The sequence below is a fragment of the Ranitomeya variabilis genome, chromosome 1, assembly GCF_051348905.1.
Source record: "Ranitomeya variabilis isolate aRanVar5 chromosome 1, aRanVar5.hap1, whole genome shotgun sequence".
Taxonomy (NCBI): domain Eukaryota; kingdom Metazoa; phylum Chordata; class Amphibia; order Anura; family Dendrobatidae; genus Ranitomeya; species Ranitomeya variabilis.
The window spans coordinates 641984712-642000075 of record NC_135232.1 but is presented as its reverse complement, the minus strand read 5'-3'; the positions used below and the strand labels follow the sequence as shown (position 1 = coordinate 642000075).

The 15364-nt window shown below is 42.4% G+C and overlaps 1 protein-coding gene across 1 annotated transcript in view; it reads left to right on the top strand.

Moving 5' to 3' along the window:
- Window positions 1-15364, top strand: part of LOC143773945 (protein transport protein Sec23A) — a 382144-nt gene that overhangs the window by 109204 nt on the left and 257576 nt on the right. The window contains exon 7 of the mRNA XM_077261251.1: window positions 3119-3263. Within this exon, the coding sequence (XP_077117366.1) occupies window positions 3119-3263 (145 nt within the window). The remainder of the gene's footprint in view (window positions 1-3118; window positions 3264-15364) is intronic.

Below are 15364 nucleotides of genomic sequence, written 5' to 3'. Positions count from 1 at the left end.
TCAAACCATCCTCATGGTGTCAGTTTCTAAACGTTTATGCAGACGCATGCACATTTTTGGCCTGCTGGAGATCATTTTGCAGGGCTCTGGCAGTGCTCCTCCTGTTCCTCCTTGCACAAAGGCTGAGGTAGCGGTCCTGCTGCTGGGTTGTTGCCCTCCTGCCTCCCCTCCACATCTCCTGGTTTACTGGCCTGTCTTCTGGTAGCGCCCCCAGCCTCTGGACACTATGCTGACAGACACCGCAAACCTTCTTGCCACAGCTTGCATTGATGTGCCATCCTGGATGAGCTGCACTACCTGAGCCACTTGTGTGGGTTGTAGAGTCCGACTCATGCTACCAAGAGTGTGAAAGCACAACCAACATTCAAAAGTGACCAAAACATCCACCAGAAAGCATTGGCACTGAGATGTGGTCTGTGGTCCCCACCTGCAGAACCACTCCTTTATTGAGGTGTCTTAATAATTGCCAATAATTTCCAACTGTTGTCTATTCCATTTGCACAACAGCATGTGAAATTGATTGTCAAACAGTGTTGCTTCCTAAGTGGACAGTTTGATTTCACAGAAGTTTGATTTACTTGGAGTTATATTCTGTTGTTTAAGTGTTACCTTTATTTTTTCAGCAGTGTATATACAGCGTCACAACCTGAGAACTGAGTCTCACAGGCAAGAAGAGACATATGCTCAAATATGTTAAAATGTTTCTTTTTATTTGAAATATATATTAAACCATGTTCAATAAAAGAACAGAGAAAACCTGAGTTATCACACAAGATATCGAAGGAGATCCCTAGTAAAACAATGTGTAGGACAGAGGTTTTTCTTCTCATGTCAGTCAAATGTAATAATATGTGCCAAACTTAAGTGCAGCATAGATCCTTATCATATGCAGTTATTACTGTTTAAATATAGAGTGTTGCAATGAAAAGCAAAATCTATGTGGATTTTAAATAAAGTACAAATGGAAATCAGCATGATGCAAAGTGCCTAGTGCAGTCATAGATTTTACATTGAAGTTATTGACAATTGGGATGCAGCGAAGAAAGGATCATGTGAACTTACAGTTTAATCATGGGATCATATCCACCTGCTGTGTGTGCTGTGCCTGCTTGATCTTTTTCACGGCGTATGATCACTGCCCCAATTGAAAATCAGTGGGTGCTGCAAAAACAATGGAAGTTGTTTTTGCGGTGCACCGTCACTTCCGGTTTTGCGGAGCCCCGTTTATTTTTTCCAAAACTTCTTCCATAGTATTGGAAAACTGAAAAACGGCAATCCACAATTTTTTTGCTGTCCGTTATTGCGGCAGACCGCCTTTTTTGCGGCGATACGGCCTGCAAAAAAGGCCGCAAAAAATACAGCAAGTGTAAAAGTAGCCTAATGTGGGTCCTTCCCCCTGCCGCCATCACGTGCCTATTCCCTACCTGTCACCTCACTATACTCTGGCCGATGGTATCACCACAGGGGGTAGTGACAAGCATGAGACAGGCAAGGAAAGGTACAATGAAAAATTTAGCTCAAGCATCTTCTGCAAGCTCCACACAGCAGAGGATACGGAACCAGGACCTCAAGCAGCTGATACACTGATGGCACCAAAGCGCTCCCAACTCCTTAGGCTGGTCTCCAGATAAAAACTCTATCACCAACAGTCAGCTGATGCATCATGTGGCTATTTAAAGGATAGTGGGAATGGTCACCACCCACATCAGCTGACCAGCAACACAGCAGCTGCCAGCAAGGAAACTGACATTAACCCTTGCTGGCCCAATAGTAAAAACCACATTTATATTAAAGCAGAACCAGAGCTGTCACAGCTCCAAAAATGAGTTGTGACAGGAATTAGCAAGAGGAAAGGGAGGTCTTCTTAAATATACAATACTGACTTCCGGTTCCGGCTCTTGGAACCTATCCCCATGATGTTGCTCTGTTATTACCCGCATGCACAACTTGCGTTACTCGATTACTTCCGTTTTGATGCACCTGGAACAACATGCATGCCACACTTGCTTTCCAAGTGCCGGAACCGGAAGTCAGTATTTGACCTACGAACAGCCAGCAAACACTTCATGCACCGCCCTCTTTCATAGCAACTCTACACTGCTTCATACGCGACAATTGCACAATGGTCACCTATGTTTATTTAAGAAGCCCTCCCTTTCCTCTTGCTAACGTCCATTGGAAGAAGCACTGGCGAAATGGCGTCGTCGGGGTTGCTACAAACAACAGGTGGATGTGATACCATGATCCCACTCTATATTTAGACAGTAATAACTTGATATGATAAGTATCTGCATTGCACTTTAAAGTTTGGTACATATTCTTACTTTTGACTCAGAGTATCTAAATTGTAGCATTAGACATCAGAAGAAAAACCTCTGTCTTACACATTGTTTTACTAGGTAGCTCCTTCCATATCTTGTTTGATAGCTCCGGTTTTCCCATTTTTTTATTGAACATGTTTTAATATATTTTTCAATTAAAAAGAAACATTTTAACATATCTCGAGCCTATGTCTCTTCTTGCCTGTGAGCCTCGGTTCTCAGGTTGTGGAGTTGTATTTATTATTATTAGCACATTTATTACTCCGAATTACCTCCTACTTGCCTTGCTAGTCGCAGTCCACTTTAACCCCATACTTTTTCCCACTCCCCATCTGCTCAATCCATCCTGTTTTTTGTACAGCTACCCTTCATTCCCCCCCCAGATCCTAATTTAAAGGGAACCTGTCACCTCCAAAATCGAAGGTGAGCTAAGCCCACCGGCATCAGGGGCATATCTACAGCATTCTGGAATGCTGTAGATAAGCCCCGATGTATCCTGAAAGATGAGAAAAAGAGGTTAGATTATACTCACCTGGAGGGGGGCGGTCAGATCCAATGGGCGTCACCGTCTGGTCCGGGGCCTCCCATCTTCTTACGATGACCCTGATGCCGGTGGGCTTAGCTCAACTTCGATTTTGGGGGCGACAGGTTCCCTTTAACAATATTGTAAATTGCGTAACATGACTACAAGATGTCCGACATTTGAACTTTAAAACTCCTTATTTTACACTATTTTTCTGAACATTGAAAAGAAGAAAATATGACCACAGTATTCATCAGCTGGTTTTGTCTTCCAGGTTTTTGCAGCCTGTGCAGAAAATTGACATGAACCTTACTGACCTCTTAGGAGAGCTTCAACGAGATCCATGGCCTGTGCCACAAGGAAAGAGACCACTGAGATCATCAGGCGTTGCCCTTTCCATAGCAGTGGGACTTCTTGAGGTTAGTATTGGTGTCACAGCCGGTTTTAGCCTTTTCGCCAAATCACTTTTTTCTATCACATTCCAGGAGCCATCATTTCTTTATTTTTTCAGCAATATAGACATAGGAGGGATTAGTTTTATTTTTCAGGATGAGTTGTTTTTGTGAGTCTTCTGATTTTTGGGTTACTTAAAACTTATTAGCAAGCTTTTCAGAACTTTTGATGGGAAGGAATCCTTATATATTATTTTTAAGCACTCTTTTTCAGTGATTACTTTGTATCCCCTTTCATACTGCTCCCACACACACACGATACACTATTTGAAAGGTAAACTTGCCCCCTTCAGCAAGAAAATAAGCAAACAAACCACACATCCACGATGTGATCACAAAATACAGTTTAAACATTAATTTTCATAAACCTGCAGTAAGGAAAAATGACCTACAGGTGGCACCACACTACCCCAAAGCACACTACCACAGAGCTGCTTGCAGACATCACAAACAAATCCTAACATTTGCCTTGGGGGCTTTCCAGCTTGCCGAACTCCTTGCCCAGCCGATTTCAGGCACATTGGAGGATTGCACACTTCACTGCAGGTGAGTCACACATTCAAACACTTTTGTAAACATGCACTGCCTATTCAATTGCACACTTGCTCCGTTTATACTCCACCGACACATACAAATGATTCACCATTTCAATGGTCAAATTACGTGCAGGTGGCATTTGCCTTGGGGTCTTTCCAGCTTGCCCAGCCTATTTCAGGCAAATTTGAGGATTGCTCACTTCACTGCAGGTGATTCACATATGCAAACACATTTGTAAACATACACTGCTTTTTCGGTGATTACTTCGCCCCACACACACAAATGGTGAGTCACATATGCAAATGCATCTGTAAACATGCACTGCTTTTTCGGTGATTACTTCGCCCCACACACACAAATAATACACCATTTGAAAGGTAAACTTGCCCCCTTCAGCAAGAAAAGACACAAACAACCACACATTCACGATTTGATCAATAAATACAGTTTAAACATTCATTTTCAGAAACCTGCAGAAAAAAAACCAATAACCTGCAGGTGGCACCACAACCTCAAGACATTTTTTTAGCCTCTACTTAGCAAACCAATTTATTGTATTACCAATCTACATATATAAATACCTCTCTGTGTTCATCATCTCATTAAATACATTAACATTTGACCATCTTGATTTTCCTGAAATTGCCTGTGCCCCATGACAACCAATGTGAGAAAATTTCACACTGGCCAACTAGTATAAACAAAACAACAATTCTGCCTTTTTTTTGCATTTCAAAATTTCTGCTACTGTCTGTGTTACACAAGTAAAGTGTTAATATTCAATTCAGTTATATTTATTCTTTATTGCTGTTTTACAATTTATGCACTTTTGAAAAAAAATCATTTTTTTGTGTCGCCATTATCTGAGAGCCATAAGTTTTACAATTTTCTATTAATGTAGCTGTATGAACACGGCCGGCTCCAGGTTATCGTGGGCCTCAGGCAAACAGGTATCAGTGGGCCCCGCTAACACATATCACAATTCATGATGCACAGATACAGCAGAGAAATATAGGTATAGTACAATACTAAAGATTTCACTTCTTACATTACACAAGTGATATCTATTGTAAATTCTACAATAGCTCAGAAACCAATGAATCCTCACAGTGCACAATGCGTGCCCTGGGGGGATTCAAAATTTTTCATTTTAGACCGGACAGTATAGTCCTCCATACCGTATTATGGGCACCACATAGTCCTCCGTACAGTATTGCAGCTTGGCCGGATACGCCTGGTCTTGACATCGGCCCTGTGTATGAACGCTGATTTTTGGCGGGGCAAGCTGTAGTTTAATTTGGTGCCATTTTCTGGTACATGTGACTTTCGATCGCTTTTCATTAACTCTTTGTGAGGCAAAAAGAACAAAAAAACACCAATTCTGATTTTCATTCCTAGCTTTTAGGACTCATTCAGATATCCAATTTTTTTTTTTGTGCGAGGGAAAATTGGACCTATTATTCTGATTCAGACATTGATTAGGGTTTGATCAGAGTATGGTACGAGTGTCATTTGATTTTCTCATAAGTAGAGAAATAAAAAAATAAAAAAATCTCCACCTTCTCCATTCTGACTGTGAAAACTGAACTGCACTCGGATGTCAGCCGAGTGCAGTCTGATATTTTTCACATGTAGATCAACTTGGCACACACGTGATCAGATGCAAAATGTGATTTTTAATTGAAGAGAGTACATACATAGGACGTTTCGGTCATAGACCTTCTTCAATGTACTAGACAGAATAATAAATGATAACAAAAATAAATAAAATAAAATAAAGTATATACAATAAATTTATACAATTCATGGTCTCGTGCATATTGCAGAGTAAATGATTCATATAGCTGCTATGTAATAGGCCAAATACAGTAGTAAGTCGGTCCCTTATGTAAAAGCAGTATAAGAAGAAACGTCCAAATATAGGGGCACAAGTGATGTTAAGGGTGAGGGCTATTAAGTGGTGATTATGGTAGTGAGGCATTGTGCATTAGGTGGACAAAAACGAGAGAATGGAAGACCTACCCTCTCTTTTGGAGAAGCTGGTATACGTATTTTGTGGGCGGCTTCACCTGTAATATGTACAGGATGTCTAAAGCTATTCAATTGTGCCGTGGCTACAATAGTATACATATGGGTGAACATACCCTTAAGAAAAATCCTATGGTCCTTGGTTCAGGTACAGTCAGTGTGCTTGTATTGCACTCTGGGGATGAAAAAGAAAGCCATGAGGGCCCCGCAGAAATGATCCCATATGATGCGGCGTGTCCCTAGGGTAGTGAGTGCCTGACTTACCTGGTGAGCTCACGTTCCGGACGCGGTGTCCACCGCTTGTCCTGAGTGTGAAGGAGCTCACCGGTCTGTGTCCTTAAATAAGCGCGATATCGCGCCGCATAAACCGGAAGTGCCGGGCCGGAAGTGACCTAAAGCGGAGGGGCGGTGCGGACATGGTGTGTTCCACCAGTGCTGGAGGGGGTGGGACTATGCGTTCCACCTCGAGCATGCGTTCTATATGTTGCTCACAGGCACTGTGATACGTTTCTCCAAGGTGATGTAGGTGCTGGGATTCGTGATAGGTGATCATCCGTGGTGACTACATTCAGTGAGTTTAGCAGAGGCGATATAGGTTCTAGGCATTCTTAGTACAGGCGATTCTGCAAAGAAAAATATCAGTATTAGCAGGAATCTTGGAGATACAATGTCATTCAAAGACAATAATCATATTATCAACATATGAGGCTCCCATGATGGGCGTAATATTTTGTAACACCAATCGGTGAGCCGATCACTGTTCAGTAGAGGAATGCCTGGATATCATAGTCTCTATTCAGGCCCCTAGGGGCTAAAGTCTGCAGTTCATGTATCCAGTAGGCCTCCCTCTTCTTCAGGAGGCTTATTCTGTCACCCCCTCTGCGTAGCGGTGTCACCTGCTCAATCACTTGAAATCTGAGTTGGGCAATGGAATGGCCTTGGGTGACGAAATGATACGGAATGGGTAATAGGGTGTTTTTGCACCTTATGGTAGATTTATGTTTAGAGATTCTCTGTTTGATGGATTGTGTTGTTTCGCCAACATAGTACAGTCCACAGGGGCACTTGATAACATAGATGACATAGGCCGAATTACATGTGAAGAATCCTTTAATGGGATATTCTTTACCATTGTGTGGATGATATAAGGTTGTGCCTCTCTGTATGTTATTGCACTGCATGCACTGTAGGCAGGGAAATGTGCCTGTCCTTGGATTCGAAAGAAAGCGCTGTCTGGATGTAGGTTGTAGACTGCCTATATCCGCTCTCACCAGTTTGTCACGTATGTTACGTGGTCTCCGGAAGCAAGGGAGAAAGGGTTCATTAAATTCTTTAACCCCTGGATGTGCCTTTCCTAAAATACCCCAATGGCGTCGTATAGATTTGTGCAGTAGATAGGCCAGGGGATGATAGTTGTGAACGAAGGGGATGCGGTCTCTGGTGTCTATCCTCCTATTCGGGGAGAGGTTTGTTCTAGTGACTTCAAGGGTATGGGGGGGATAGCCCCTCTCTAGAAATTTCTTCCGCATCTCCTCTAGACGTGTTGCCTGTACGTTCTTATCAGAGACTATTTTGTTGACCCTTTGTAGTTGGGATTTCGGGATGGAGTCTTTCATTTTTTTCCGGATGAAAACTGTCATAGTGCAAGAGGCTGTTTCGGTCTGTAGGTTTGGTATATAGATCTGTAGAAAGGTCGCCCATTTCGTTTTTGAGGATTGTGGTATCCAGGAAGTTTGCTTTATTTTGATCATAAGTAATGGTGAAATTTAGACCAGGCCAGGAGGTATTAAGGAATTCGAAAAACGATTCTAATGTTGTCTGGGGGCCATTCCAGATGCAGAATATATCGTCTATGTACCTCTTCCACACCAGAGCGTGTGTGTGGAAGAGGTCATTCACGTATATGGTACTCTCCTCAAAGTCTGCCATATATGAGTTAGCATACGGTGGTGCTGTGTTGCTACCCATCGCGGTACCCCTCCTCTGCAAGTAATACTTGTCCTCAAAAAGGAAAAAATTCTTTGTGAGTACTAGAGAGAGTAATTCGCAGCAGAGATTAATTTGGTCTGGGTCAAGATCTGAGGTGAGGAGTAATCTCCTAACTGAATTAATACCTTCCTCATGCGGTATGGACGTATACAAGTCCTTTACATCAAGTGTGATGAAATAGGCCTCTACTGGGACAGTTTTCAACTCTTCTAAGAGTTGCAGGAAGGCTCCTGTATCCAATAGAAATGATCGGGTTCGTTTGATTATTGGTGTGAGAATTTTTTCTAGATATTTCGAAATGGGTGACAGAATAGACTCTGTTGAAGCCACTATGGGTCTCCCTGGTGGATTAACTAGGCTCTTATGAATTTTAGGTAGTATGTAGAATACTGGCGTGATGGGGTTCTGTTTTGTGAGGAAATCGCATGTTTTTTGATCAAGTATTCTAAGTTCTCTGTATTTGGTAAGTGTTTCCTGAATTAGTTCTCTGATGTTATTAGTTGGGTCTCTCTCTAGGGGTGTATAGATAGAAGTGTCGTTTAGCTGGCGATAGACTTCTTGTTTGTAGGTGATTTTATCAAGTACGACTATTGCTCCTCCTTTGTCTGCTGGTTTAATTATTATATCTTTGTCGGTTTGTAGGGAATTAAGTGCCTGTTGGTCCAAGGCCGTGAGATTTGATGGGGCATGTAACCTGCCTCTGTCAAAATCCTCCCTCAGTTTGTGAAAAGAATCATTCACAAATGAAATAAATGCCTCTAAGGCCGGGGAACCTATTGGTGGTCTGTAGTTACTTTTGTTCCTTAATCCTAGGCTCCTTGCAGTAAGGAGTCGTCCCTCTTGAGGGTTGGGAGGTGGGTCATTGGTGTTTAAATCAGCAAAATGTAATTTTAGTCTAAGTGATCTATAAAATTTCTGTAGATCCATTTCTAAATTGAAAGTACTTAGTCTGTAGCTGGGACAGAAGGATAGGCCTTTCTGTAATACCTGGTGTTCTGCAATGCTAAGAGATTTGGAAGAAATATTGATTACCAGCGGGTTCGTACCTGGGAGCGGGTTATCCGCGTGAAGTCTGTGTTTCTTTGACTGTCCCCTCCCTCGACGGGTCCTCTTCTTCGTGCTTGTCTCCTGCCACGTCCTAAAAAACGTCCTCCTGATGGTCTCTCCCGTCGCTCTTGGTCTGATCCCGATGTCGAGATGTCTGTCGTAGATCTGTAATTGGAGCGTGATGAGAAGGTCCCGGAGTTTGAGTTGTCTCGCCATTTGTAGATTTTGTTCTGCTCGTAGTCTTCTGCATCCCTGATGAACTTTGACCTTTTCCTTGCTTCCGTGTCTCGTTTATGTTGCTCGATTGTGTTGTTGATGCGTACCTTGAGGTCCTGGAGTTCTTCCGGAGTGGAGGATGCCGTCAATTGTTGTTCAATGTTGGTGATGCGTTCTTTACTCTGGGTGATCCCTTGATGTAGATGTTCTAGCGTCAGGGTCATGAGATCAAAAGAACATTTGTTTAGGATTTTTTCAAAATGAGAGCAAAATTCAGGGGAATCACTAAAGAGGGTGGGGCGGAGGGGGACCCTTAGTCCCCTTGGAATCCTCTGTACTTTGAGGTACTCCGTAAGAGTTGCACAGTGTAACTCTAGGTTAGTACTCCGTCTCAATTCCCTCTCCAGATCCCGTCCCCTTGTTTCTTTAGGGGGAACTCTAAGGAACTCGGTGGATGTGGTGGAACGTTTAGTGATTCCCCTGAATTTTGCTCTCATTTTGAAAAAATCCTAAACAAATGTTCTTTTGATCTCATGACCCTGACGCTAGAACATCTACATCAAGGGATCACCCAGAGTAAAGAACGCATCACCAACATTGAACAACAATTGACGGCATCCTCACCAGGTAAGTCAGGCACTCACTACCCTAGAGACACGCCGCATCATATGGGATCATTTCTGCGGGGCCCTCATGGCTTTCTTTTTCATCCCCAGAGTGCAATACAAGCACACTGACTGTACCTGAACCAAGGACCATAGGATTTTTCTTAAGGGTATGTTCACCCATATGTATACTATTGTAGCCACGTCACAATTGAATAGCTTTAGACATCCTGTACATATTACAGGTGAAGCCGCCCACAAAATACGTATACCAGCTTCTCCAAAAGAGAGGGTAGGTCTTCCATTCTCTCGTTTTTGTCCACCTAATGCACAATGCCTCACTACCATAATCACCACTTAATAGCCCTCACCCTTAACATCACTTGTGCCCCTATATTTGGACGTTTCTTCTTATACTGCTTTTACATAAGGGACCGACTTACTACTGTATTTGGCCTATTACATAGCAGCTATATGAATCATTTACTCTGCAATATGCACGAGACCATGAATTGTATAAATTTATTGTATATACTTTATTTTATTTTATTTATTTTTGTTATCATTTATTATTCTGTCTAGTACATTGAAGAAGGTCTATGACCGAAACGTCCTATGTATGTACTCTCTTCAATTAAAAATCACATTTTGCATCTGATCACGTGTGTGCCAAGTTGATCTACAAGTATATATGGTTTGGGCACCTACTTGTGCACCACCCCTAAATAGTAGTGCCTACGGCTATCTATGATATTTTTCACACACCCATTGACTTGCATTGCCGATTTTGATCTGACACTGAAATCAAAATTGAACATGTTTCCGACATTTTCTGCTGACCACTTGGTCCGAGGAAAAAAATTGGACATGTGAATGACCCCACAGACTACCACAGGTACAAGTGCTATCCATGAAAAACACAGATAGCACTCATAAACAAAAATCAGACATCTATATGAGGCCTTACTGATGCCAAACACTTTTTGATTACTGTTATTCTTTTTTTTGTTTTCTTTTTTGGTAGTAGGCATGATCAAAAAACATTAAATCTGGTCATTTTAATATAAGAGCCCTAACATTTTCATTTTTGTGTTCACAGAGCTGTATGAGAGCTTATTTTTTTTGCATAATTAGCTGTAATTTTTATTGGTACCATTTTTGGAATATATACAACTTGTTGATCACTTTTTATTTATTTTTTTTAGCCAAAATTTGATGAAAAATTATATTTTTTTTAGTATGGGTCATTATGAATGCAGCAATACCAAACGTGATGATTTTTTGGGAGATTGTTATTTTAACAAATAAATATATATTTTTTTTATTGTTAAAGTGTGATATTCATGTTTTTATTTACCGTAAAAAAAAGTAATAACATTTAAAACATTTTTTTTTCTTTTTCCTTTAAAATTACTGGTTTCACATGGGGACTTGATCCTTTGATCACATTGATAATATACTGTGCAAATTCTGTTCTACTGTGCATTACCTAACCTGTCAGTATTTGCCTATCAGGTTCTGCCCCCATCAGGCTCTGATTGGCAAAAAGAATATAATATACACAGAGGCCATTATCGGGCCTCCGGTTGCCATATCAACCCATAGGCTCCCTGCAGTTGTGCTGCGGGGATACCCGTGGACTGGCAAAGGGAACAGTTTACCTTTGCTAAACTCCCCACGTTACTATTGAGTCCCGGGACCATTACTCAGTCCAGTCTGCCCCCATGAAGCAGGAACTCAGCTGTGTATATCATTCGGTTCCAACTGTGGACACCTCCTGAGCCCGTGCCATCATCACATGTCACTGTATAGCAGATTATGGGAAAATACCTGCAATCTGGACATACTTTTGGTGAAAAGGATTGAAAACAGTTACATATTTAGTAACTAGGTTTACCTCCCTCCAAAAAGATAAATGAATTGACAAATGGGTGTTAACATTCAATCTGTGAAAACAGTATGTCACTACACAGACTGAGAATATCAGCACACCTTGGTCAGAATCAAAGTGTTAGGCCGGCTGCCCATAATCTGGAACTAGCAGCGCTTTGGACGCAGTGTATGTTCTCTGCGTCCAAAGCGCTGCCGTCTATTGAACGCAGGTAAATCCGCATGTGTTCAAAGAATCATGTGGATTCATCGCGTTCAATACATTTCTATCGGTCTCCTCAAGAAAAATTGACATGCTGCGGTCTGGAAAGACATGCCACATGTCAGTGTCTGCGAGTGATCCGCGGACATCTGTGGAGTCATAGTGGACATGGGATTTCTTGAAATCCCATCCACTATGCTGTCACAGCTGGCCACTGCAGGTTTGATAATGTATAAATACTCAGCGTCAAACCCGCAGCAACTCCGGATCGTGGGCACATACCCTAAAGGGACTGTCCCCACTAACAAGGGCTATTCTATCATCCAGTTTTCAATTTACTGCGGGGTGCAAAAGTATTCACGCCCCTTAGCATTTTTAGTGTTTTGTTACCTCACGACCTGGAATTTTTTTTGAGGGTTTGCATCAATTCATGTAAAGAATATGCCTACAACTGTGAACATTTGGTTTTCTTTTTTTTGTGTGAAGCAAACAACAAAAAACACAAAATAACTGAAAACTTAAATGTGCACAACTATTCACCCCCTTAAGGTCAGTACTGTATAGAGCCTTATTTTGCTGCAAATACAGCTGCAAGTTGCTTTGGGTAAGTCTCTCTGAGCTTTCCACATCTTGCTACTGGGATTTTTACCCACTCCTCAAGGCAAATCTTCTCCAGCTCCTTCAAGTTTGATGATTTCCTCTGGTGAACAGCAATTTTTAAGTCTAACTGTAGAGACATGGGGGTCAGCGAGTGCTCTAGATTGCTGGCCGAAACCTCATGGAGCAGGGCTCATCCCACCAAACACCCGCTCTGTTTTACTGTGGGCATAATACTACTCAGACAACACAGGGTGAGGGTAAAACAGTGCAGCAAAACTTTATTGAACCACAAAACAGGCAAATAACGCATAGAACAGTCCCAGCTAAATACCCAAGATGGTCTCACCCTTCCACTGATTCGCCAGGATATGAGCAGCTGTGGCTTCTGAGCTTCCAGGGCCAACAACCCCCACCTGTGACGCTCACAGAGAGGAGGTAACAACAAGCTTAGAACGCTGACAGTCCATTGAGGTACAATGCCATGTGACCGAAGGGTCACAACCTGGCCTCTCCGAAAATCTCCACGGATCTATTTGACCAGGGGGTCCCAAACCTGGCTTTCCCAAATGTATCCATAGGGCTCAGGTGACCCGGTGGGTCCAAATCCTGACCACCCCAAACATATCCATAGGATCAGTGATGGTCAATGGAGTAGATCTGTATTCTTTCAGCTGGGGCCTAAGTTCTCTAAGCTGGCATCCTATAGAATGTCAAATCTGTGTCCCTCATGGTGGACCCGTGATCTGGGATCTATCCTGTAGAGTGTTCCAGACTGTGGTTTTGTAAAGAGTCTCTGGATTTCTGGATCTCTTGTATGTCTTTTTACAGAGGCATATCCCCTTTTTATAGTTCACTTCTGTTGTCCTTCAAGTCGTCATCCACAGGTCAAGGGGAAGGGGTGATGAGGTTGACCCGCATTGTTTGATTATTTATAGTTTATCCTTGAATGTTTGCAAGTCAACAAACTATATGGCCTGGTATAATGTATAATCAACATAAACATCATTGTTCAGTGACACTGCATCCCTGTTTTGCAAAGATAACAGTACAATAACTTGTAGGCGCTCATATAAGAGGTAATCAAGAGGTAATAATCATTCATCAATTTACAAATATCAATTAAACCTACAAGAAGAGTCAACATAAAGATAACAGTCTATGCCTCCTGTATTGCTGAAAATAAACATCTGGATAATCAACATTAAATGTTGTGTCATCACATTCTCCATTGGATTAAGGTCAGGGTTTTGACTAGGCCACTCTAAAACATTTACATGTTCCCCTTAAACCACTTGAGTGTTGTTTTAGCAGTAAGCCCCAGGTCATTGTCTTGTTGGAAGGTGAACCTCCGTCCCAGTTTCGAATCACTGACAGACTGAAACAGATTTTGCTCAAGAATATCCCTGTATTTCGCACCATCCATCTTCCCATTGACTCTAACCATTTTCCTTGTCCCTGCTACCAAAGAACATTCCCACAGCATGATGCTGCCACCACCATGTTTCACTGTGGGGGTGGTGTTCTTGGGGTAATTAGCTGTGTTGATTTGGCATTTACCTTGGTGGCCAAAAAGTACAATTTTGGTCTTATCTCACCACAGCACCTTCCTCCAAATACAATGCCTACAAGTAGTATTCAACCCCCTGCAGATTTAGCAGGTTTAATAAGATGCAAATAAGTTAGAGCCTTCAAACTTCAAACAAGAGCAGGATTTATTAACAGATGCATAAATCTTACAAACCAAAAAGTTTTGTTGCTCAGTTAAATTTTTATAAATTTTAAACATAAAAGTGTGGGTCAATTATTATTCAACCCCTAGGTTTAATATTTTGTGGAATAACCTTTGTTAGCAATTACAGCTAATAATCGTCTTTTATAAGACCTGACCAGGCCGGCACAGGTCTCTGGAGTTATCTTGGCCCACTCCTCCATGCAGATCTTCTCCAAGTTATCTAGGTTCTTTGGGTGTCTCATGTGGACTTTAATCTTGAGCTCCTTCCACAAGTTTTCAATTGGGTTAAGGTCAGGAGACTGACTAGGCCACTGCAACACCTTGATTTTTTGCCTCTTGAACCAGGCCTTGGTTTTCTTGGCTGTGTGCTTTGGGTCGTTGTCTTGTTGGAAGATGAAATGACGACCCATCTTAAGATCCTTGATGCAGGAGCGGAGGTTCTTGGCCAAAATCTCCAGGTAGGCCGTGCTATCCATCTTCCCATGGATGCGGACCAGATGGCCAGGCCCCTTGGCTGAGAAACAGCCCAACAGCATGATGCTGCCACCACCATGCTTGACTGTAGGGATGGTATTCTTGGGGTTGTATGCAGTGCCATCCAGTCTCCAAACGTCACGTGTGTGGTTGGTACCAAAGATCTCGATCTTGGTCTCATCAGACCAGAGAACCTTGAACCAGTCAGTCTCAGAGTCCTCCAAGTGATCATGAGCAAACTGTAGACGAGCCTTGACATGACGCTTTGAAAGTAAAGGTACCTTACGGGCTCGTCTGGAACGGAGACCATTGCGGTGGAGTACGTTACTTATGGTATTGACTGAAACCAATGTCCCCACTGCCATGAGATCTTCCCGGAGCTCATTCCTTGTTGTCCTTGGGTTAGCCTTGACTCTTCGGACAAGCCTGGCCTCGGCACGGGAGCAAACTTTCAAAGGCTGTCCAGGCCATGGAAGGCTAACAGTAGTTCCATAAGCCTTCCACTTCCAGATGATGCTCCCAACAGTGGAGACAGGTAGGCCCAACTCCTTGGAAAGGGTTTTGTACCCCTTGCCAGCCTTGTGACCCTCCACGATCTTGTCTCTGATGGCCTTGGAATGCTCCTTTGTCTTTCCCATGTTGACCATGTATGAGTGCTGTTCACAAGTTTGGGGAGGGTCTTAAATAGTCAGAAAAGGCTGGAAAAAGAGATAATTAATCCAAACTTGTGAAGCTCATTGTTCTTTGT